This window comes from Vigna umbellata, chromosome 11 (assembly GCF_029865625.1).
Source record: "Vigna umbellata cultivar VRB3 chromosome 11, Vumbellata_1.0, whole genome shotgun sequence".
Taxonomy (NCBI): Eukaryota; Viridiplantae; Streptophyta; class Magnoliopsida; order Fabales; family Fabaceae; genus Vigna; species Vigna umbellata.
Window position 1 is genome coordinate 3,581,591 of NC_142175.1, and position 25,826 is coordinate 3,607,416.

The 25,826-nt window shown below is 35.5% G+C and overlaps 2 protein-coding genes across 2 annotated transcripts; both read left to right on the forward strand.

Annotated features, from left to right (window-relative positions):
- The first annotated feature begins 1,721 nt into the window (after positions 1-1,721).
- On the forward strand, positions 1,722-6,480 carry LOC148190787 (uncharacterized). The gene is made up of 2 exons (XM_088102116.1): positions 1,722-2,320; positions 4,136-6,480. Exon 2 carries the CDS (start codon positions 4,735-4,737, stop codon positions 6,478-6,480), a length of 1,746 nt encoding a protein of 581 aa, XP_087958242.1. The 5' UTR covers positions 1,722-2,320; positions 4,136-4,734.
- A 15,285-nt stretch (positions 6,481-21,765) lies between these two features.
- LOC124828661 (Pentatricopeptide repeat (PPR) superfamily protein) lies at positions 21,766-24,579 on the forward strand. The gene has a single exon (XM_047302016.2). It carries the CDS (start codon positions 21,859-21,861, stop codon positions 24,370-24,372), a length of 2,514 nt encoding a protein of 837 aa, XP_047157972.2. The 5' UTR covers positions 21,766-21,858; the 3' UTR covers positions 24,373-24,579.
- Positions 24,580-25,826: the final 1,247 nt, after the last annotated feature.

Sequence of the window (25,826 nt, forward strand, 5' to 3'; positions counted from 1 at the left end):
ATTTTGGGTCTTTCACGTCGAATTCGAGAACGACGTCATATCGGGAGACGTGAACTTGACGTCGAATTTAAAAAATTCGATGTTAAATTTAACATCGAATTTTATCAATAAACGACGTTAGTCAATTTTTTATTTTTTTGCAACTCTATGAGATCTGAAAAGAGAAAAATAAAAAATTTCAGTTTTGGGTATTTTGTAAAGCATGAACTATGAACTGTAATTAATTAAACACAACAACAATGACAAACAATAAACAGTCCAATCAAAACAACAAACAAGTTCAATTAAACAACACAACAAACAAGTTCACCCAAACAATAACAACAAAAAGTTCAACAAAAAAAACAGAAACAAGTTCACAAATAAGTTCTTCAAAACGAAACGAAACTAACCTTGGTTCATCAGAATAAAGTGTTTGCCACACGTGAAAGAGAAAGCAGAATGCGCCTATGAAAGACAAAAACGAAATAATCGGTCAAAACAAACAAAATCATACCTAAAGTAATAAATTAACATCCATTTGTATCAAATGAAAGAAAGATTACATGTGATGGTCGTCAAACTTCGTTCGAGAAAAGTTTGAGCAGAGAAGAGGGTCTCGAGCGCTAAGATAAAATGAATAAATTTTCAATCTCCCGCTCAAATTTTCATTGAATTCACTAACCTTTTGACGTCTAACGCTGGGACATTCGACATTTTATATCCTTTTACGTCGAATTACAATTCTAAACGACGTTTAATAATTGCATTTATTTACAAAAAGGTTACTGTCAATTTTTAACATTAGCTATTGAGTGGTTCGACGTTGAACGCGTGACGTTATATGCTGTTTTTGTACTAGGGAAGGGTGTTTTGTTCCATCATAGGAGAGACTACCTTTTCAGAGCATTTTGTGTGCATATCTATGAAAAAAATTAATTTATTTATGTGTTTTATATTTATTTTATTGGTTTTATTAACAAAAAAGAATTATTAAAAAAAATTATTAAAAAAGTTTTATTTATTTTTAAATAAAATGTTAGCTTCCTCTTTTTATTTAATAATTTTAAACTATGATTATCATATTTTATACAATAACATATAATCGTATATTTTTTTTTATTAAAGTTTGTGGTTGATGAAACAATATTTTTATTGAGATTTTCAATAAAATAATAATAAAATTTTGTTTTAAATTATGTAATTTATGTTAATTATATATTTTAGAAAACAATAAATTGGAATTGTTACAAATTTAATTTTTCATTTATCTTATTTTAGGTTTTAGGTTTTTAGTTACTTTTTCCTTAACATTAAAGTAAATTTATTAATATTAACCAGTAAAATTTCGCATTTTTAGTTTATTTTACCTTTATTTTTTATTTTAATCATAACTTTTTTTAATATATTTTTGGTTGATTCTAGTTACATTATTTTCATACTTCAGATATTCTTATATAGATAGTTGGATTTAAACTCCTTTAATTTTTTTTATGATTTTTAAAGTTAAGATTTAATGTAAATAAACTTAGCATATAAATATTGCGACGAACTGAGATAAAAAGTGTCCATCATCTCTTTCATCATTTTACCACCTCAACTACATTCTATATGCTCTAAATCTCTATCTCAATACAAAAAGAAAAAGATGATGGACTTAAATATTATAATAACCTCATTAATTAAATCTCTTTCTTCAAACTATTATAACCAAAATTACACTTTGATGTGAATCTGTGAGAACCTGATAAAATTAACACACTTAAATCCATTCTCTGATCACTGTTTTAAATTACCTGCCACGTCAAAATTCCACTAAATCCTCTCTACATGCACTGAATGCCATATGTCAATTTGGAAGCTTCTAAAATCAGTATTGGAAACCAGGTGGCAGTGAATAACTGCTCAACCGTTTGACGAGGGAGAGAAAGTGATTTCTCTGAAAAACACTTCTCTTCATTCCATGCAATCACCTTCTTCCTCTCCAATTTCTGATCTTCCATATTCTCTGCATTTCTCTGCACTCTTTCATCTCCTCTCTGAAGTAACTCACCATAATCTACTCCAATCCCATTTCAGAACCAGTAGAAAAGTTCCCTGCACCGTGAGTATCAAGTTGATCCGAACAGAATTGAGAACTGAACTGGTAAGTTCTCATTCTGCATAATTGTTCATTTAGTTTATGCGAACCAAAATTCTGGTTGCATGCAGAATTAGAAATCTGATCTGTGATGATTTTGGTGTATTAGATTTAGTGGAAGTGGTTGAGTGATTTACTGGATAGAAAGCCGTGAGTGCTAGAGTGAAATTTTAAGCAATTTGGAGAATACTGCAGTAACAGGTAAGGGAAGCTTTAGTAATTTCATTTAATATATGTTTGATCTGTATGACAGTAATGAATAATGTTGAATGTCTGAAATGTATGAAATACGTGATGTGTAATTATGTGTGAAAAGAACTTGTTGTACTGGTTGCATATGAAAGATGAATACTGTGGAAGTGTGCTGGTTGTCTGAAATGTATGCCATAGATGAATTTTGAGTGTGTGCATGAATCAGCAGAGTTGAACTGGATGTATATCAGAAATGTTGTTTGAAATTATGCAGAAAATGAAATGTATGGACTGTATTATGATTTGAATTCTGGATGATTTGGAATGATACGTTTGAATTGGGAAATTCTGTAAGGTATGAAATAATGTTGGAAATAAAATTCTAAGTTTATGAATCATATGAAAATCTGTGAAGTTATCGAGTTGAAAAATCTGGAAATTTCATCTTCTCTGATTGATCATGTGCGCTCGTTATCGAACGGTCTTATACCGTTCGGTTTCCCTGGAACATCACTTAAAATGAGGATCCTTTCATTGGAAAGGACTCTGATTTAGAACGAGCGTTATTGGTGTTAAGAGTTAGGCGTGAGCGTTCGGCTTAGCCTAGCGTGTCCAACCATTGAAAAATAGTTAAGTATAGTTGGGACGCTCGGTTTTGTTTACCAGCGTTCGTCATAAGGGGCGCTTAGTATTTTACTGAGCGTTCGTCCAAAGTAACTCTCGATCTTAGATTGAGCGTTCGTCCTAGTTAGCGTTCGGTCTGATAACGGACGTTCGTTCAAGTGCACGTGCGTTCAAATGCGCGTTCGTTCAAAGTACACGTTCGTTCTACTTGGTGCTCGATCATTGATCTGGCGTTCGTTCTGAGCAGCGTTCGGTTTTGTAATTGAACGCTCGTCTTTCATGGCTTCGTGAGCGAACGTATCTGGCGTTCGTCCAAATTATTAATTAACGTTCGGTCTTAGACTGGCAGTGTTGTTTTCTGAATTCAATTATATTTGGTTGTTTATCTAAATAATTCTTACTGGTTTAATTCTTTGGATTCTGCCTGGAGTCTTTATACTTAAAATTTTTCTAAGTATTATCCATAAATTCTAAGATCAAGCTTTTTAAAGTATTAAGTGTCATCAAGTATCAAGGGATAAATGGCTCGTTTCTATCGTTCAGAAACGTGGATGTATGAGTACTGCAATATGTTCCTTCCTATCTATTGAGTGATGGTTGTTCCTTAAAAGTAAGAGAGTGAATACAGAATGAAAATTTGATTAAGAGAAATTGTGAATATGTGCGAATTATGGATTGAATGGATTTATTGGAATGGATTGTGAAAGAGCGTTCCAAGGAGGAACGTCTCCATGATGTGAATATGAGAAGTAGTGTAGTATGACCATGGATAAGCTACTGATGGCTGTTCATCCTGATATTCCGTGATTGCTCATCCTCATGTAGAGGAGAGTAGTTCATGCGTGGGAATGGCAGGAGGCCCTAGTCCTTATAGTACTTGGGCTGATAAGGGTTAACCTCGGGTGGCAGCTGTTGAGGGTATCCCAGTTACTACATCACCCGGGTGCAAAGAACGCCTGTAGATACATGGATCATACAGTCCGGACAGTCTATAATTATGAGAATTTGAATGAGTTCCTTTATGCGTGGATTTATGTTTAATGTTGTATGAACTGTATGATTGATTTTATTATGTTAAATCATGTTGATTGTATTGAATTAAATTACCTAAGCTTACCCTTGCAATTTTCCTTGTGTTGTCTACTGTTTCTGTATGTCCGTCTTGTCAATGCAATGATCATCCGTTGTGGATGTGAGCAGACGGTGAGGCTCCCCTTGAATCTATGCTGGAAGAAGAAAATTTGGAGGATGCCAACCTTGTGGAAGTTGAAGTTAAAGCTGAGCAGTAGAGGCTCGTTCTATAGCAGCTTTTAGAATTTTGGGTGCTGTATTTTGATATTCTGTATGTAGTTTTACAGCACTGTTTATACAGTATTAGCAATAGTTAGTCTTCCTGTATAGCATTTTGGGACGTTGACTGTATAGTGTTGCAGAACGTTGGTCCAGTAACTGGTTCTGTTTTTTTTTATTTCTGAGTACTGTTATGTGCTGTATGTTCAGTTTTAGATTTCTGAACAGCTTCTGTAAATTACTGTACGTGCTGTTTTATTTTGGAACAGCTGTTATTTATATTAAGACTGTATTGTGTTTACTGTAAATGTGATTAGTTCTGATTAATGGTAATTATCATTTATTGGGATGTTACATTTATTGGTATCAGAGCAGTTTTGTTCTTTTAAGGACATATAGGGTATGAGTGCACTGTGCTTTTCGTTGTGTGCTTGATATGTGTTTGATGAGTTAGTAATTTTTAACTCTTGAACATAGCTAACGTACGTTTTCTCTGATCCAGAAAACGAATGGCTCCTAGACTTCCTCCCCCACCTCAGCCGAACGAATCTGATGCAACAGTTAGTGCCCGTGTGTTGGAGGCAGTCATAGACAGGCTTCAACAACAGAACGCAACTTTGGTGGAGCAGAACGCTGCCTTGATGAGGCAAAACCAGGAAGCAATGCAAAGTATGGAGGCTTCTCGTGTTCATTCAGAAGCAACGCAGAGACAACTAATGGATATTTTGGCAGCTGGCCGAGGCACACCAGGAGCCTCTTCTTCTAACGCTGCACCTCATGCAGAATGGAGTTTAGAGAGTTTATTGCAGCACCATCCAGCCAAATTCAATGGCAAAGGGCTTCCGGATGAAGCTGATCAATGGTTGAGGGATATGGAGCGTATCTATGATGCCAAAAGATGTCCAAATGAAAATCGTTTGGCATTTACAGAGTACTTATTGACTGGTGAAGCTAGTCATTGGTGGGCGAGCATGAAGGCCATCCTAACAGATGCGCAGAATCCAATTTCCTGGGAGGTTTTTAGAACCAAATTTTATGAAGAGTATTTTCCTGATAGTGTGCGGTTTGCTAAGGAAGTGGAGTTCCTTCAACTGGTGCAAGGTGGTATGTCCGTCTCGGAATACACCAACAAATTTAAGCATCTGGTCCGTTTTAACACCATGGCTACAAACGAAGAATGGCAGTGCAGGAAGTTTGAGAATGGACTTAGAAGTGATTTGAAAGTGTTGATATCCTGCCTGTGCATTCGGTCTTTCCCTGCCATGGTTGAAAGAGCAAAGGTACTGGAGAAGAACGTTGCTGAGGCTGAACAACTGAAGAAGCAGCAGATGAATAGGGGGCAGGTGGTATCCAGAAACACAACGAACGTAAGAAGGTCCCCATACGTTCGTCCAACTCAATCATCAGGTGGATCACAAGCCTTGGTCACTGTTGGCCAAACTGGGCAGCAGAGGAGTCTGACGTGTTATCAGTGTGGAGGACCGCATTTGAGATGGGCGTGTCCTCAACTTGCTGGAGGGAAACATTGCAACAAATGTGGGAGGAACGGACACTCGGATCAGGAGTGTAATATGGGAGGCCGTGCAGTGATGAGACCTCCAAATGCTGGAAGAACTCAACAGGGAAGAGGTGGACGTGCACAAGCAACAGGAAGGGTGTATGCCATTACTGGTGCTGAAGCTGCTCGTTCAGGTACACTAATCACCAGTACTTGCTTACTGTTTGGGAAGCCGTGTGATGTGTTGTATGATTCGGGGGCAACTCATTCCTTCATCTCGAAGGCGTGTGTTGAGAAGCTGGGATTAGTGGAGAGCGAATTACAGTTTGATCTGGTGGTGTCAACCCCAGCAGCTGGTGGGATTAAGACATCTACAGTTTGTGTGAGATGTCCTATAGAAGTTGAGGGACGTAAATATAAAGTTAATCTCATTTGCCTACCCCTTCAAGACTTAGAAATAATTTTGGGGATGGATTGGTTGAATGTCAATCGGATCCTCATTGATTGTGGGAAGAAGGAGTTGATCTTCCCAAATGAAGAAGAAGAAGAACTGTCTATTACTCTTGGACAGTTTAAGGAGGACATTATGGAGGGAGCAAGCTGCTTTCTGATTATGACGTATGGAGATGATGAGATAGAGCGTTCATCCACTATTGATAACAGTGGAGGACGAACTGTAATAGATGAATTTTCGGATGTTTTTCCGGATGAAGTCCCTGGTCTACCTCCCATCCGTGAGGTAGAATTCACCATTTAGTTGGTAACTACTGCTGCACCCATCTCGGTTCAACCTTACAGAATGGCACCAGCTGAGTTGGTAGAGCTTAAGAAGCAAATTGAAGATTTAATGGATAAGAAGTTCATCAGGCCGAGTGCTTCTCCTTGGGGAGCGCCTGTATTGTTGGTAAAGAAGAAGGATGGCAGCTCACGGCTATGCATTGACTATAGACAACTCAATAAGCTGACCATCAAGAACAAGTATCCTCTTCCAAGGATTGATGACCTGCTGGACCAGTTGCATGGTGCGTGTGTATTTTCTAAGATTGATCTACGTTCGGGCTATCATCAAATCAGAGTTAAAGAGGAGGACATTCAGAAGACTGCATTTCGGTCACGCTATGGCCATTATGAGTATGTGGTGATGCCCTTTGGAGTGACAAACGCACCTGCAATCTTCATGGATTACATGAACAGAATTTTTAGACCGTACCTGGATAAATTTGTTGTGGTGTTTATTGATGATATCCTCAATTATTCCAAGAGCTTTGAAGAGCATGAAGACCATTTGAGGACTGTCTTGAGTGTATTGAGGGAGAAAGAACTGTATGCCAAGCGTTCAAAGTGTGAATTCTGGATGAAGGAGATCCAATTTTTGGGACACGTTGTGTCTGCTGGTGGTATTGCAGTGGATCCAGCCAAGGTGAAGGCAGTGCTGGATTGGGAGAGTCCACGTTCTGTAACAGAAGTTAGGAGCTTTGTGGGGCTTGCGGGCTACTATAGGCGATTTATTGAGGGATTTTCTAAGATAGTAGCCCCTCTAACTTACCTCACCAGGAAGGACCAGCCGTTTGCTTGGACTGATAGATGTGAGGAGAGCTTTCAGGAATTGAAGAAGAAATTAACAAGCGCTCCTGTGTTGGTCATTCCAGACACGGCCAAACCTTTTGAGGTATATTGTGATGCATCGTATCAAGGTTTGGGCTGTGTACTGATGCAGGAACGAAGGGCAGTGGCATACGCTTCTAGGCAGTTAAAAATTCATGAGAAGAATTACCCCACACACGACTTGGAGCTGGCAGCAGTCGTGTTTGCTTTAAAAATCTGGAGGCATTATCTGTATGGTGCAACGTTTCAAGTATTTAGTGATCACAAGAGTCTCAAGTACCTCTTTGATCAAAAGGAGTTGAATATGAGGCAAAGGAGGTGGCTTGAATTCTTGAAGGATTACGAATTTGAATTACTGTATCATCCTGGAAAAGCAAACGTGGTGGCTGATGCATTGAGTAGGAAAGCAGTAAGGGTTTCGGCAGATGATGATAAAGGAGTGGAATTTGGTGGAGAGTTTTAGAGATCTAAGATTGCAGTTTGATGTAGGAACGGACGTTATCAGATGCTGTAATCTTAGAATTTCCAGTGATGTGTTTGACAGAATTTGGATGAAGCAACGTGAAGATGAAGAATTGGTGAAAATCTTTAACGTGCTCGGTAAAGATCAGGCTAAGGGATTCAATGCTGGAACGGATGGCATGTTACGTTACATGGGTAGAACGTGCATTCCAAACGATGGAGAGTTGAAAAGAATTATATTGGAGGAGGGACATCGCAGCCGTCTTAGCATGCATCCTGGCATGACTAAGATGTATCAAGACCTTCGTTTATCCTTCTGGTGGCCGGGTATGAAGAGTGACATTGCACGTTTTGTGTCAACTTGCTTAACCTGTCAAAGAGCTAAGGCTGAACACCAAAGACCTGGAGGATTGCTGCAGCCATGGAAATTCCAGAATGGAAGTGGGATGGCATCTCTATGGATTTCGTGACTCATCTGCCACGCACAGTCCGAAACCACGATTCAATTTGGGTGATTGTAGACAGATTGACTAAGAGCGCTCACTTCCTTGCTGTTAATTTGAAGATGTCTATGACCAACTTGGCAAAGCTGTACGTTAAGGAGATTGTTAGACTGCATGGAGTTCCTTCAAGCATTATATCAGATAGAGACACGAGATTCACATCTCGTTTTTGGCAGTCACTGCAAGGAGAATTGGGAAGCAAACTGCAAATGAGTTCTGCTTATCACCCTCAAACGGATGGCCAATCTGAACGAACCATCCAGACTCTTGAAGACTTGTTGAGAACATGTGTGATAGATCATATGGGGGTTTGGGATGAAGTTCTGCCACTGGTTGAATTTACCTATAACAACAGTTATCAAGCAAGCATAGGAATGGCACCGTTTGAAGCTCTTTATGGAAGAAAATGTAGAACTCCTTTGTGTTGGTTCCAAGAAGGTGAAACTGCAGTAACTGGACCAGAATTAATCCAGCAAACAACAGAGAAAGTGAAATTGATTCAAGAACGTTTGAAGACTTCTCAAAGTAGGCAGAAATCGTATGCAGATAAGAGAAGAAGACCCTTAGAGTTTGCTGCTGGAGATCACGTGTTCCTGAGGTTGAATCCAGTCACTGGTGTGGGAAGAGTCCTGCGTCCAAAGAAGCTTTCTCCCAAGTACGTTGGACCTTATCAAATTCTGAAGAAGATTGGAGCAGTGGCGTATGAACTGGCTTTGCCACCTCAACTGTCCAACCTGCATCCAGTCTTTCATGTTTCACAACTCCGGAAGTATATAGCAGATCCATCACACGTATTGGAGTTAGAAGATATCCAACTTAGGCCAGATCGAACACTGGAGATGCAACCTGTTTGTGTGGAAGACAGCCGCACCAGACTCTACAAAGGGAAGGATGTTCGTCTTGTGAAAGTGGTGTGGAATGCAAAGACTGGTGACTCAACATGGGAGGTTGAAGAGGCAGTGAAGGAGTTGTATCCACATCTATTCCCTGGTAAGCCTTAGAATTTTCGAGGACGAAAATTTTTGTAGTTAGGGGGAATGTGAGAACCTGATAAAATTAACACACTTAAATCCATTCTCTGATCACTGTTTTAAATTACCTGCCACGTCAAAATTCCACTAAATCCTCTCTACATGCACTGAATGCCATATGTCAATTTGGAAGCTTCTAAAATCAGTATTGGAAACCAGGTGGCAGTGAATAACTGCTCAACCGTTTGACGAGGGAGAGAAAGTGATTTCTCTGAAAAACACTTCTCTTCATTCCATGCAATCACCTTCTTCCTCTCCAATTTCTGATCTTCCATATTCTCTGCATTTCTCTGCACTCTTTCATCTCCTCTCTGAAGTAACTCACCATAATCTACTCCAATCCCATTTCAGAACCAGTAGAAAAGTTCCCTGCACCGTGAGTATCAAGTTGATCCGAACAGAATTGAGAACTGAACTGGTAAGTTCTCATTCTGCATAATTGTTCATTTAGTTTATGCGAACCAAAATTCTGGTTGCATGCAGAATTAGAAATCTGATCTGTGATGATTTTGGTGTATTAGATTTAGTGGAAGTGGTTGAGTGATTTACTGGATAGAAAGCCGTGAGTGCTAGAGTGAAATTTTAAGCAATTTGGAGAATACTGCAGTAACAGGTAAGGGAAGCTTTAGTAATTTCATTTAATATATGTTTGATCTGTATGACAGTAATGAATAATGTTGAATGTCTGAAATGTATGAAATACGTGATGTGTAATTATGTGTGAAAAGAACTTGTTGTACTGGTTGCATATGAAAGATGAATACTGTGGAAGTGTGCTGGTTGTCTGAAATGTATGCCATAGATGAATTTTGAGTGTGTGCATGAATCAGCAGAGTTGAACTGGATGTATATCAGAAATGTTGTTTGAAATTATGCAGAAAATGAAATGTATGGACTGTATTATGATTTGAATTCTGGATGATTTGGAATGATACGTTTGAATTGGGAAATTCTGTAAGGTATGAAATAATGTTGGAAATAAAATTCTAAGTTTATGAATCATATGAAAATCTGTGAAGTTATCGAGTTGAAAAATCTGGAAATTTCATCTTCTCTGATTGATCATGTGCGCTCGTTATCGAACGGTCTTATACCGTTCGGTTTCCCTGGAACATCACTTAAAATGAGGATCCTTTCATTTGGAAAGGACTCTGATTTAGAACGAGCGTTATTGGTGTTAAGAGTTAGGCGTGAGCGTTCGGCTTAGCCTAGCGTGTCCAACCATTGAAAAATAGTTAAGTATAGTTGGGACGCTCGGTTTTGTTTACCAGCGTTCGTCATAAGGGGCGCTTAGTATTTTACTGAGCGTTCGTCCAAAGTAACTCTCGATCTTAGATTGAGCGTTCGTCCTAGTTAGCGTTCGGTCTGATAACGGACGTTCGTTCAAGTGCACGTGCGTTCAAATGCGCGTTCGTTCAAAGTACACGTTCGTTCTACTTGGTGCTCGATCATTGATCTGGCGTTCGTTCTGAGCAGCGTTCGGTTTTGTAATTGAACGCTCGTCTTTCATGGCTTCGTGAGCGAACGTATCTGGCGTTCGTCCAAATTATTAATTAACGTTCGGTCTTAGACTGGCAGTGTTGTTTTCTGAATTCAATTATATTTGGTTGTTTATCTAAATAATTCTTACTGGTTTAATTCTTTGGATTCTGCCTGGAGTCTTTATACTTAAAATTTTTCTAAGTATTATCCATAAATTCTAAGATCAAGCTTTTTAAAGTATTAAGTGTCATCAAGTATCAAGGGATAAATGGCTCGTTTCTATCGTTCAGAAACGTGGATGTATGAGTACTGCAATATGTTCCTTCCTATCTATTGAGTGATGGTTGTTCCTTAAAAGTAAGAGAGTGAATACAGAATGAAAATTTGATTAAGAGAAATTGTGAATATGTGCGAATTATGGATTGAATGGATTTATTGGAATGGATTGTGAAAGAGCGTTCCAAGGAGGAACGTCTCCATGATGTGAATATGAGAAGTAGTGTAGTATGACCATGGATAAGCTACTGATGGCTGTTCATCCTGATATTCCGTGATTGCTCATCCTCATGTAGAGGAGAGTAGTTCATGCGTGGGAATGGCAGGAGGCCCTAGTCCTTATAGTACTTGGGCTGATAAGGGTTAACCTCGGGTGGCAGCTGTTGAGGGTATCCCAGTTACTACATCACCCGGGTGCAAAGAACGCCTGTAGATACATGGATCATACAGTCCGGACAGTCTATAATTATGAGAATTTGAATGAGTTCCTTTATGCGTGGATTTATGTTTAATGTTGTATGAACTGTATGATTGATTTTATTATGTTAAATCATGTTGATTGTATTGAATTAAATTACCTAAGCTTACCCTTGCAATTTTCCTTGTGTTGTCTACTGTTTCTGTATGTCCGTCTTGTCAATGCAATGATCATCCGTTGTGGATGTGAGCAGACGGTGAGGCTCCCCTTGAATCTATGCTGGAAGAAGAAAATTTGGAGGATGCCAACCTTGTGGAAGTTGAAGTTAAAGCTGAGCAGTAGAGGCTCGTTCTATAGCAGCTTTTAGAATTTTGGGTGCTGTATTTTGATATTCTGTATGTAGTTTTACAGCACTGTTTATACAGTATTAGCAATAGTTAGTCTTCCTGTATAGCATTTTGGGACGTTGACTGTATAGTGTTGCAGAACGTTGGTCCAGTAACTGGTTCTGTTTTTTTTTATTTCTGAGTACTGTTATGTGCTGTATGTTCAGTTTTAGATTTCTGAACAGCTTCTGTAAATTACTGTACGTGCTGTTTTATTTTGGAACAGCTGTTATTTATATTAAGACTGTATTGTGTTTACTGTAAATGTGATTAGTTCTGATTAATGGTAATTATCATTTATTGGGATGTTACAGAATCTATATTTTATCTTTTACTACAAATTGTTTGAGTGGAATCAACAAACACAACATATATTCGTATTCGTATGTCCACAATCACTTTCGAATCCATTTAATTTCTTGTGATGGTCTTCGGTTCAACTGGCGAAGAAAAAGAAACCTACATTTTTGTTCTTGAATTTTTCAAGGAGTCTTCGTATATATTCTTCACAAAATGGACTAAAATATTCTTTTGGTTAGATAAGAATGAATATATATATATATATATATATATATATATATTGATTTATCTTTTATATATTTGAATATTTTATCTCACATATTCAGTTAATAAACAATTATTTAATTAACTAAAGTGTTACAAAAATAGAAAAATAAATATAGATAAAACTAAAATTTGATTGAAATTGTTGATTATGAAAATAAAAAAAAAGATTTATTTTAAAAATAAGTTTGAAATTTTAATAGGAAATTGAAATTATATTTACTGTCTCTAGATATTGGAGGAAAGCATGGAAGAAGATATTAGTGGGGTTGTAAAAAGGTTGGAGATTGCAGTGGTATTAATGGTGGGCCTGTTCTGAAATGGTACCGCTTGTTGTGGACATGGAATCCCTTTCCATTTGTGACCGAAAAGGTTATTGATATCTTTATTAGAAAATGATCATTATCTCATATTATTCCTTTACTTATGAAGGTTGGGTATGGATAAGTTTATAAAACTATAATAAAAAAACTAAAGTTTATTCATTAATTAATTTATAAAAAAGTTATATGCAACTATTAAGTTTTACTTTTTAATTTGTTCATAAGTTAATTTTAACTTATTTAAAAAAATGTTTTTATTTTATTTTATTGCATTTCCAAAATTACTTATGGAGAAGATTTTCAAATAAACCTTAACTTTTCATTTTTATTACTGAAATATAAAGCTTGACCAGTTAGGTCTTATTGTGAGAAAATCTAAATAGGCTGAAAAAATCTAATCTATATTCATAGGCTTGTTCTGATTTAATTATACTATTTTTTTAAGTTAGTAATCAATTTCTCTTTGAAAGAATTAATACAAAATTTGGAATTGAAAGTTGGTTCTAGAGGGATGAACAAAAGCTTTTTTGCAAAGCTGTTGGAAGACATAAAACAAGTATATTGTTCAATAATAAATACCTCTTAGTTCAATTTTTTTTTAAAAGTGCTTTCGCAAATCAGGAGTAAAAGATATCTAGGAACAATGGCATGTAATAAAGTTGTTATATCAAAGTTTAAGGTATTGGTTATGATTAATTGGTTAAATAAGAAAGTGTTAAAAGGTAATTTTATAAGTATTGTAAAAAGGAAGTTTGTTGTTTAACTTAACATAAGCAAGTAATGTGACTAAATAGATGCAAGCGCTTTGCTGATACTTTTTATCCCAAACAAATGCAAGCATATTATTGTCATCAGTTTTTCCTTGAATAGATGCAAACATGTCCACTTTGATTTATAAGTTTTCGTTAAGTATAAAACAAGGTCATGTTTTGGTTATAGATGATAGCTTCAATTCAACAATAGATCTTGTAAAATACCAAGGGTTCCATATAACAAACAATACAACACTGTATAGTCTTAACTTATGTTTCATAAGAATAAGCTAAAATGATAAGTACATAGATTTAAGCTAGGAAAGCATATATATATGCTTACTTTATATTACAGAGAACGTCTTTTACTACCATTTACCAAGAAAATTCTCTTTCCACAAGTCACAAAATGATTTATTGATAGTGACAAAAAAAAATCTTCAAAAATTCCCTAAAGTTAGCATTGTCAAGTCTAGAAATAATATTTAGTTCATATAAATCTATACTTTAGAAACATTCCACTAAAGGTACATTGTCCAAGAAGATATCAATGCATCCAACTATTAGATATTACATGAAAGAAGAAAAGAACATTTAATGTTTTTTTTGGAGTAAACTTAATGCATCATTCACAACCAAATTAAACAAACAAAAGAAGAACATTAAAAAGAATTGAAGCTACTCAATTGCAAAAAATAGATTCACCACATCTACTTTCTTCAAAATTTATATAAAGTTTTTCAAGAAGAAGCCAGAGAGAGACCATGTTGCATAGTGATGAAATGTTGCTAAAATTTCTATGCCCACGAAAAACTTCACAAAGAACATTGTTCGTGTTCAATCAAAAAACTAGAGGATAGAGCACAATAAATCTATAAATGATATTTCTCTTTACATGTTTATTAATAAGAAAGCCTATATTCTCACAAGTGTTGTATAACTTAGTGGGCGGGAGCCCTAGTTGGGCATGTATTAAAATCTTGAAGAATGCTTAAAACGTTTTATTTGTTTATTTATGCTATTATTGATGTGTGGTACGTTTACGCTTAAATGTTTGTGATTCACGATATAATCAAATGAGTCTTGATAGCTTGATGGATCATGTGATTGCATGGCACTTAAGGTGAAGAGGTTTGAACCTAGGCAAGTATTCTTTGTCCTTTGTTTTGTTGTTTTACTTGTTCTCTCCTTTTGTGGCTGCCATGTGGCACTTTTAAATTTTGCACGTTGAGGAATAGTTTAAAGTAGAGAAACAGAAAATCTGTTGGGGGCATTTTCTACTGCTATATTTTATTTTTGAATGAGAGAGATTTTAGGAAAATATCAAAAGGATCGGTTAGTTTAATAGATGAATTGGAGTGAGGATTAGACATGAAACCCTGATGTAGCCGTGAGTGAAAGAGCATAGAGTGCACTGTGGTGTTTTTGGAACCTAGGAAGCTTTGTGTTGTGTTTTTGGAACCACGTATAAGCTATAATTCTTGTTGGTTTAAAAAGGTAAGGGGAGCTAAACCTTAGTTTTGGGTTTTGTAATTTATGATCTGATGAGCATGTGTGGTTAGAAGTTCTTGTAGTGCTTGGTTAAACACATATTATGATTTCTTTGGGGATATTTTGTTGCTTTTATGTTCTGTTGTGGGCTGAATGTGAATTGCTCCTTTATGTGCCGATGGAGATTAATCATGAGCATGCATTGGTTTCTACGTAAGTATATAATTTTGTATTTTATAAGTACTTAATTTAATTTCAGGAGCAACAAGAACTAGGTATGTGATCATCATTTAGTTTAAGATAATTCTGTTTTCTTTTCTTCATAATTGAATGGTGTGATAATTGGTATGTTTGAGGTATTAAACACTGGTTGTTTCTATCCAAAAGAGATGTTTACGTGCTGTATTCAGATCAAAGTTTTAAGTTTAGCAGTTGTCACGTTTTTGGATGTTTCAGTGGGTGTATATATTGGTTGTTATCAGTGTTAATTAGGTATAAGAATTAGCATGTAAATAATGGTTAATCATAAAAGTGAAAGAAGGTTGTGGTTCATAGGAATCATGTTCTTTAAGTGTGAATCAGTGTGGTGAAAAACTAAAATGATGTTGCTAGAGGGTTACCAAACTGTTGAAGCAATCAGTGAATTATCATAATTTAGTCTGGATTGTACTATGTTATAATCTTATTAGGGGTTGAGTTGTTATGAATAACTGTGGTGGTCAAGTGATTTAAAAGTTCTAGGCCAACATGGGTTTGTATGTAAAAGTAATGTGGGTAAACTAGGTTATGGTTGGTTTATGGTGCTTGGATAGTATTGAATCAGGTTTAAAGATAAAAATTACCAATCTAGTGGTTGGCATCACTAGTGCAAAAACAACTTATAACGTCACGCGTTCAACGTCAAACTACTCAATAGTCAACGTTAAAAATGACCGGTGACATCTTTTTAAATAAACGCAATTATTAAACGTCGTTTAGAATTGTAATTCGATGTAAAAGGATATAAAACATCGAATGCCCCAACCTTAGACGTTAAAAGGTTAGTGAATTCAATAAAAATTTGAGCGGGAGATTGAAAATTCATTCACTTTATCTTAGAGCGCGAAACCCTCTTCTCTGCTCAAAAGTTTGAAGACCATGACATGTAATTTTTCTTTCATTTGATACAAATGCATGTTAATTTACTACTTTAGGTATGATTTTCATTAATTTTGACCGATTATTTTCGTGTTCTTGTCCTTCATAGGCGCATTCTGCTTTCTCTCTCACTTGTGACAACACTTTATTCCGATGAACCAAGGTTAGTTTTCGTTTTCGTTTTGAAGAACTTATTTGTTGAACTTGTTTGTTGTTATTTTTGTTGAACTTGTTTGTTGTTATTGTTTGGTTAAACTTGTTTGTTGTTGTTGTTTGATTGAACTTTGTTGTTTGTCATTGTTGTTTGTTGTGGATACTCTATTACACATTCATAGTTCATGCTTTACAAAATACCAAAAACTGAAATTTGTTGTTTTTCTACTTTTCAGGTTTCGTAGAGTGTAAAAAAGGATCACGATTAATTAAAAAAATAAAAAATTGATTAACGTCGTTTATTGATAAAATTCGACTTTAAATTTAACGTCGTTTATTGATAAAATTCGACGTAATTTAACGTCTCCTGATATGATGTCGTTCTCGAATTCGACGTGAAGGAGTTTTAAGAGCTTGGTGTGGTTCATAATATGTGTTTATTGCTAAGACAAGATTGTTTAGAGAGATTAGACCATTCAACAACTCAAGTTTTGAAGTTTAACAATAAGCATTAAACAAAATATCTTCTTAGAAAGAGAAGCACCTACGTGCCCTAAAGCGTGTTTGCTTAATCAAAATGAAAATCTAGGATTTTATATGAGAAGTTATGAATATGATAATACAAAACAATGTTTCTCTAAAGTATATATCATCTAAACATGTTGTTTATAGGAAACGTCTAATCAATTAAAAGAGTTTAGATGAAAGCTTTAGTGATAATATGCTTAAGGATATATCTAAGCATTAGTGATAATATGCTTAAAGATTATTAAGCGTTAATTTCCAAAAAACGCAAAATTGGGCCAAATTTCCCTCATAAGATATATCTAACACTCTCAAATATCTCCTAAGCTCATAAAATCTTTCCTTAAGCAATCCTTTGGAAAATATATCATCTAATTGATGCAAAGTATAGTAAGGATCCTATCATGCCTCCAAACATGGTTTGGTTAACCTCTATTCTAGATTCATCTTTATCTAAGTAACAAGAGGTTCCCCTGGGTATGTTGGCTTCTTTAGCAGTGTCCATACTAAATTTCTTAAGAATCTCTCTACAGTACTTGGTGTAGAAAAGTGGTGCCAATATCTCAAGCCAAGACGGGGTGAACTGGACTTTTCTTTCAAAAATAGTTTTAAAAAGCTTTGCAAAATCTTTAAGTTTTCTTGAAATTAATATAACAAGTATATGAATCAACAATAAAAGAGAAGGAGAGAAAGATCAACACAAAGATTTATACTGGTTCGGCCAAGCCTACATCCAGTCTTCCTTCAACAACCTTAGTTGAAGGGAACCACTATAATGATAAAGTATACAAGCAAGAATACAAAGATATCCTCTCTCAATTCACTCTCCTTTCCCACTCAATATCACTTATAGTACTAGATGTAAACACCTCACAATCTCACAAACCCAGAAAGCAATCCTAACTTTTTGTACACCTTGGGAGCAATCCCAACTCTCAATGCAGAACACTCAGGTTCTCCTCCGGGCTAACAACAACAGAAACACAATCTTCTTTATTATAATATGGACACTGATCCTCAAAGAATACACTAGAAATGCATAATTGATCAACAATGTATCAACTAATCTTTTTTGCAAGAATCTTTACGAATTTTCCAAAAGAATGATCTTAATTCTCCAAGAAGTCTTAGGACGCTCATGCAATCAATACTCAACAAACTAGTTAGTTATGAAAGTGTAAGTTCAGATAATTGTATTGAATCAGCATGCAAGACGTCTATTTATAGGATTTTCTAATCCTGACACAATTTAATCAATTACGCTTTTAATGTAATCTGTTAAGCTTTGTTTTTCTACTTTAATAGTTTTACATCAATTTCAAATTTAACAGATTAAATGGCACATGCAATCAATTAGATAAATCACACAAGCCAACAACAAACAAATATGACCGTTATAGGCATTATGGCTATTAATGATGATGATTTTCAAAAGATAAACAATTTAAGTGTTTATGAAACTTATGTTATCGGTTAAGTTCCATATTTAAGCAAATTTATCAAATCATTTTCCATTCCAAACACATCAATGCACTTAACAAACACATTTGGCATAACATCGTGTTTTAATCAATTATACAATTAACGTAATCGGTTAATACACAACTATTTTGCCATTATTAAGCATGTACTGAAATCTGAAGAAATTTAACAAATTATATAAATAGTTTAATCGATTATTTCTTCTGGATATAATATTGCAATATGTTTCAACTTATGATTCATTTCCATATAATGCATTCATATACTAATCATTTCAAGCACAAACACAGTAAAGATCTAACAATTGTTATGTCATTTGTTGTGCAAGAAACTATAAAACATTTCTTTTGTTCATCATCAAAAACACATATGTGAGATGGGTTTTGCTAGATATAGCTCTCCCTATCAACACTAGGTTTGTGAAATGAAGGTTCCCCCATCCATTTGTTTAATTTGAAATCCTAAGAAAAATGTTAACTCACCCATCATAGACCTTTCAAACTCACCTTGGCTTATGCTATCAAATCCTTCACATAAGGTATTATCATTTGATCCAAAAATTATGTCATCAACATAAAGTTGGACAAGTAAAATATGACTTCTTACTTTCTTTATGAACAAGGTTGAATCAACCTTTCCTCTAAGTCTTTATATATGAGTCTATTCAATTGTTACATATATGAATATGAGCAGTTCTCTTATGCCATAACCATGACATTTCTTTTCTTACTGCTAAACATGAAATTTTTTTATTTGAAACATTTTCCAACTCAAGTAAATAAATATTAGCATGTCTAATACCTTTCATAGCAATTTCAGAAGAATCTTTTTCATGGATAGTGCAATAATTGGGTTCGAATGTTACCTTGAAACCTTTATCACATAGTTGACTAATACTTGATAGATTATGTTTCAAATCTTCTACAAATAGTACATCTTTTATCATTGAGGTTTATGTACTTCCTATATCTCTTATACCAAAGATCTTTCCCTTAATGTTATTTCCATATGTAACATAGCCTTGTTCCTTCTTCCAAAAGTTTGAGAATTTATTTTTATCCCCTGTCATGTGCCTTGAACAACCACTATCGAGGTACCACATGGACTTCTTGGATTTAGAACTTATCTACAAAATAAAAAGAGAAACAACTATTTTAGGTACCCAACAACTTTGTACAGGTCCTTTGGGTTAGTTAGATAAATATTTCAAATTATTTTATAACCTAAGTAAATTCTTCACAAGGAACAATAAATGATGAATCAACAATAAAAGAGAAAGCGTAAAGAAATATCAACATAGACAATTTATACTGGTTCGGCTAATCCCAAGCCTACATCTAGTCCTTCTTTAACAACCTGAGTTGAAGGGATTCCACCATAAATTAGTTGAGTTTACAGAAATACAAAGATACCCATCTCAATGCACTTCTCACCACACTCAAAATCAATGTAGCAATACAAGAGATGAATAACCTCACTCTCTTACCACACTTGAGAACACTCACAGCTCTGAAAACTGGCCAAACTGCACAGGTACAATAATACAAAATGTCTATGATGATTCTAATCTTCAAGTCACACTCCTCTTGGTGCAGATCAAATCAAAACATCTTTAGCCCACTTCTCTTGAAAGAATCTTGATGTATAAGCAACAATGTAGCCAAGATCTCTTCTTGAACGTTTATGTATTCAAAACTCAATGTAAACGTTAGTATTTAAAAATGATAGCCATTGATTCATTTGAAACAAAGCTCAAGTCACATATATATAGGATTTTCTGAATCTAGACGCAATATAATCGAAAACCTTCCATATAATCACACACCATATCATTCATAAATAAGCGTTAAAGGTTTAGCTCCCTTACCTTTCTTCCAGCAAAAGCTTCAGCCCCTAAGTTTTCAATAACATTGCTCATTGCTCATGATTCCGCACCTTATGCTTCCAACAAAAGCTCTAATCCACTAAAAAAAATGTAACAAAAATATAAATAAAGACTTAAGCTTTAACCAAGGTACTTCATACCCTCAAGAAGCAAGCAAACACACCTAACCAATCCAACTATTATTCATCTTTGTTATAACCATGCACAACAAATCTTATAATGATACACATCCACAACACATCAATTAAATAACATATTATCATACAATGATACATATACACATCATATAAATTAGATAGCATATTGAAATAAGTAAACACAATTTATGCACTCAGCAGAAATTGAACACATGATCACCAACCTAAATAAGAAGCTTTAACCATATATGGCACCCTTTACTTCTATAAAACATATAACTTTTATTATAATAAACATAATCAATGTCCAACACAACATTCCCTAACTTTATTTCTTTTCCTAGGTCTTACACACCATCTAAAGTAATTGCAACCAACATCTTCACTTCCACTCTGTAAAACACAATAACAACAACAACAATTCAGTATTCCAACATTGACTTCTTTTAAAGAATAATAACACAAATACCATAACTTTCATGTATTTTACCTTGTACTTACAACAACCCCAAAATTGTTTTCCTTTATTCTTAGTACTTTTTGTAGTTCTCAAAACTGGCTTCTCTCCACAATGACAAATGGGTGATACACCTAAACTCCTCAATCCTCTACCACCACAACAATAAAGACTAATATTTTGCATCCGCCATTACATGTGGAAGACGAACATGAATGGCCCACCGACATACCTCAACTACTCTAACCAGAATGTTAAACAACAATCAAAATTAAGAACATCAAACAAAAACAACAACCAATATGAAGAAGAACAAAAACCAAGCTCAATAGTGTTGTAGAAGATGAATAACCAACATCAACAACATTAAAGAAGAACCAAGATCAATAATGTCGAATAAAATAAAGACTATAGAAGAAGAACAATGAATATAAAAAACATCAATTCATTAGGACTTCAACGAAAGAGAGAATTTAATTCACATGTAAAAAACATGTATGCTTAACTCATTTGACCATCATATGTCATATATCCATTATACATATCTATCTTATTATCTCCTAATATGGTTTTAGCCAATTTAACGACAAAAAAAAAAAGATAAAGATATTAATTTGTGATTTCAGAAAAAAAAATACACCACTGATTATTAAACCTTAAAACTAATATTTTTAAATGATTAAACCTTAAAATTAATATTTTTGAAATAATTAAACCTTAAAATTAATATTTTAGTTTTGTAATTTGAAAAGAAACACTTATTTAATTTCTCTCTTTTGTAGCATTAATAACATAAGTCCTAATGAGTATGCAAAACAGAAAATTAAAATAAATGCTTTTTTAATTATAATTATTGAAATACAAACTTTCAATTTGAAAGAATAATATCAAATTTACACTAAATTTAATGAAAAAAATATTTAGGCCCTAAACGAACCCACTGTTTCTGCAATTAGTAGCCAGAGTGGAAGAATTTTCAAGAGAAAATGTAAACTGTCAAAGCTTCCTTCTTTTACTGAACCTTTTGAAGTTTGAATTCCCTTTTGTTGCCCATTCTCTCTCAACAATGCGAAAGAGGTTTCTGAGCATCGTTTGCTCAAGCCCTCCAGGGAACTTTAGCCCATTATCCCAGTTCTTCTCAAGTCTCACGGACTCTGACCATTTTCCCGAGAAAATCGTTTCAACCTCCAATTTTCCCGAGAAGACCCCCCTGGAAGCCCAATCTCCTGAACCCCGTAGGATTCCGTCGCAAAATGAAGTCTTGGACACCCTCTTGCTCCACAAAGCCGACCCCAGATCGGCGTTGGTGTTCTTCAAAAAAGTAGAGAGGCAACGAGGGTTTTTAAAAACCGTTGATGTTTTGTGCTTGTTGCTTCAGATTCTCTGTTCGAGCCCCGACACTCACGGAGATGCCAAGTATTTGCTCAATAACTATGTGCTTGGAGATTCAGCCCCTAGTCCGAAGGTGCTGGTGGAACACTTGGTGGAGTGTGCGGGAAGGTACGGTTTTGAATTATCCGATTCAAGGGTTTTCAATTATCTGTTGAATGGTTATGTTAGAGCTAATAAGATCACCGACGCTGTTGAGTGCTTTAGAACCATGTTAGAGCACAGCGTGCTTCCCTGGGTTCCAGTTATGAACATACTTTTGACTGTCATGGTTAGGAGAAACATGGCTGACAATGTGCACCAAGTGTATGATGAAATGGTTGAGAGAGAACTTTATGGCGATTGCTATACCCTGCATATTTTAATGCGTGCGTGTTTGAAGGGACAGATGTTTTCGAATGCTTGGAAGTATTTCGAAAATGGGATTGGTAGAGGATTGAAGCTTGACGCGGCTGCCTATAGTATTGTTATTCAGGCTGTTTGTAGGGTCCCGGACTTGAATTTGGCGTGTAAGCTGTTGAAGGAGATGAAGGAGTTGGGATGGGTGCCATCTGTGGGTACTTATGTGGCTGTGATCGGTGCTTGTGTCAGGCGGGGGAATATTGTAGAGGCCTTGAGGCTCAAGGATGAAATGGTGAGTAACGGTGTGCCTATGAATGTAGTTGTTGCGACGAGCTTGATTAGAGGGCATTGTATGCAAGGGGATGTGAATAGTGCATTGCGGATGTTTGATGAAGTTGTTGAGGCTGGTGTTACTCCCAATGTGGCTATTTTTTCGGTTTTGATAGATTGGTGTTCTAAGATTGGGAATGTGGAGAAGGCCGATGAACTTTACACCAAAATGAAACTCGTGGGCCTCCAACCCACTGTCTTTATTGTAAGTTTTCTGTTGAAAGGATTTCTGAAAAGGAACTTGCTAGAAAATGCATATACATTGCTTGATGAGGCAGTTGAAAATGGAATTGCTAGTGTTGTTACATATAACATTATTTTATTGTGGCTCTGTGAATTGGGCAAGGTTAATGAGGCTTGCAATTTGTGGGAGAAAATGATTGGTAAGGGTATTACGCCTTCACTAGTTTCTTACAACCACATGATCCTTGGTCACTGCAAAGCAGGCTGCATGGATGACGCATATAATGTGATGAATGATATTATTAAATCTGGCTTAAAACCGAATGTCATCACTTACACAATTTTGATGGAAGGATTTTTTAAAAGGGGTGATTGTGATCATGCTTTTGATGTGTTTGATCAAATGGTGGCTGCAGATATTGTGCCTACTGGCTACTCAATCAACACAATTATGAATGGCTTGTGTAAAGTTGGCCGAATGTCTGAGGCAAAGGATAAGTTGAACACTTTTATCAAGCAGGGTTTTATTCCCACATCTATGACCTATAATTGCATCATAAATGGATTTGTCAAGGAAGGTGCAATTGATTCTGCAGAGTCTGCCTATAGGGAGATGTGTGAAAGTGGAATTTCACCTAATGTCATCACTTGTACTAGTTTGATTAATGGATTTTTCAGAAGTAACAGGTTTGATCTTGCTTTGAAAATGTATGATGATATGAAAAACAAGGATTTGGAATTGGATATTACTGCATATAGTGCTCTCATTGATGGTTTCTGCAAAATGAAGGACATGGAAAATGCAAGCAAAATCTTCTCTGAACTTTTGGAGGTTGGTTTGACTCCAAATACAATTGTTTATAACAGCATGATTAGTGGCTTCAGAAATTTGAATAATATGGAAGCAGCACTTAACCTGCACAAGGAAATGATAAATAGTAAGATTCCATGTGATTTGAAAATATACACCTCACTGATTGGTGGACTTCTAAAAGAGGGTAAATTAAGTTTTGCGTTAGATCTTTACTCAGAAATGCTTTCCATGGGTATTGTCCCTGATATCTTCATGTACACTGTTCTGATAAATGGACTCTGTAACCAGAGACAACTAGAGAAAGCGGGCAAGATTCTGAAGGAAATGGATGGGAATAGTATAACTCCTACTGTTCTTCTTTATAACACTTTAATTGCTGTACATTTTAAGGAGGGCAATCTACAAGAGGCTTTTAGGCTGCATGATGAGATGCTAGATAAAGGTCTTGTGCCTGATGACATTACGTATAATATTCTTGTAAATGGAAAGTTAAAGAGATCATATGCCCGGGTTGGAGTTTAATTCACGCAAAAGGATCCTGGGCTGCACTAATTTTTCCATTGAACTTTCTTGCAAACCGAGGTTTGCTGAAAGTTCTCAAATGTTTTGAAATTGGTGTCATCTACATGGAAAAAATTGCCTTTTGCAACAATTTCATCATGATTCATGTAAAGGAAAGTGTAGTTCTTTCATTTTCATATAAATGAAATTGTAGTTCTTTCATTTTTATATTATGGGTTCATTTACCAATTATGGCCAAAGTGAGTTCTTTTAGTTAGGCTTTCATTGGCCAAGAGCAGGAATTTCCAATAGCTACAGTCCAGTAGTGTTTTGTTTTTGGAGGTTAAGAGCAATGGGAAGAAAAATAATCAGGTGTGATCTTAATAATCTAGTTTCCTTTTATATACATTGCAAAATTACTTTAAATTTTGTTTGAGAGGAAGGGTTATATGATATGCTCTTCTGGTATGAAAGTGACACTTTGGTGTTCAATTTTGTTTTGCTAGACAAGGATGAATAATTGTCAAAGAGTTTATCTTTATCGCCTCGATCTTGCACGAATCTCTTTAATCCACGGGTACCAAGGATTGACAATTGCTTTTATATTTTAGTAAGGCTTTAAGTTTAGGTACTTTCACTTGACTCTTACAAATTTTCGTACTACTGAGTTCTTAATTTTTGTTGTCTAAGTACCGTAATATTTTATCCTTTTGCCATCAATGAGATGATGCGATTGTTACATCTGTCTCTATCTTCATTTCACGGATCAACTTGTTGCTTACCTCCCAACTGGTCAGTCAACGTATTCTTTCCTTTTCCAAAACTGAGTTGACAAACAAGTTTGAGAAATTGCAGAGGAAAGGAATAAATTGACCAGTGAGTTTGTTAGGTTTCTTATGAGCAAGAAACCTGAAACACTATTCTGGTTTAACTCCAGAAAGTGAAACACAACAAAGAACCTGTTTCTTTATTTCAGAAAACACAACAATTGTACAACACTATCAAGGAAACATGTCTTCCTCCCTCATAAGATGTGCACATCCTGTCTCGACTTCAAACAATACAAAAATGTGTCTCTTGAGAGACATTTATTTCCCCTTATATAGCTAAATCCTAGCTAACTCTTAAAACAATCTCCTAACGTAACTGTCTAACCAACTTTCCCTGACATAAACCCTTAAGACTCTATCATTACTTGTCAGCCTTTGAACAACCTTGTCTTTAAGGTTGAAATCTCGGAATTGGTCTTATGATCCTGGTTTCTCTTGGGTGGTAGCTTTGCTGGTTCCCTGAAAATCTCTTCATGCTTCCCTAAGATCTTCTCAAGTTCTGTGGACTGCCTAGGTGATAATTGAGCCACCCTTCCCACTTTTTCTTCCAGTTCTATTTTTTTCAGACTCCAAACTAAAGCCATAGCCTCAATTTTTATTTCCTTTACTAAAGCCTATGGAGCCACCACTTTCCTAGCCAAAGCA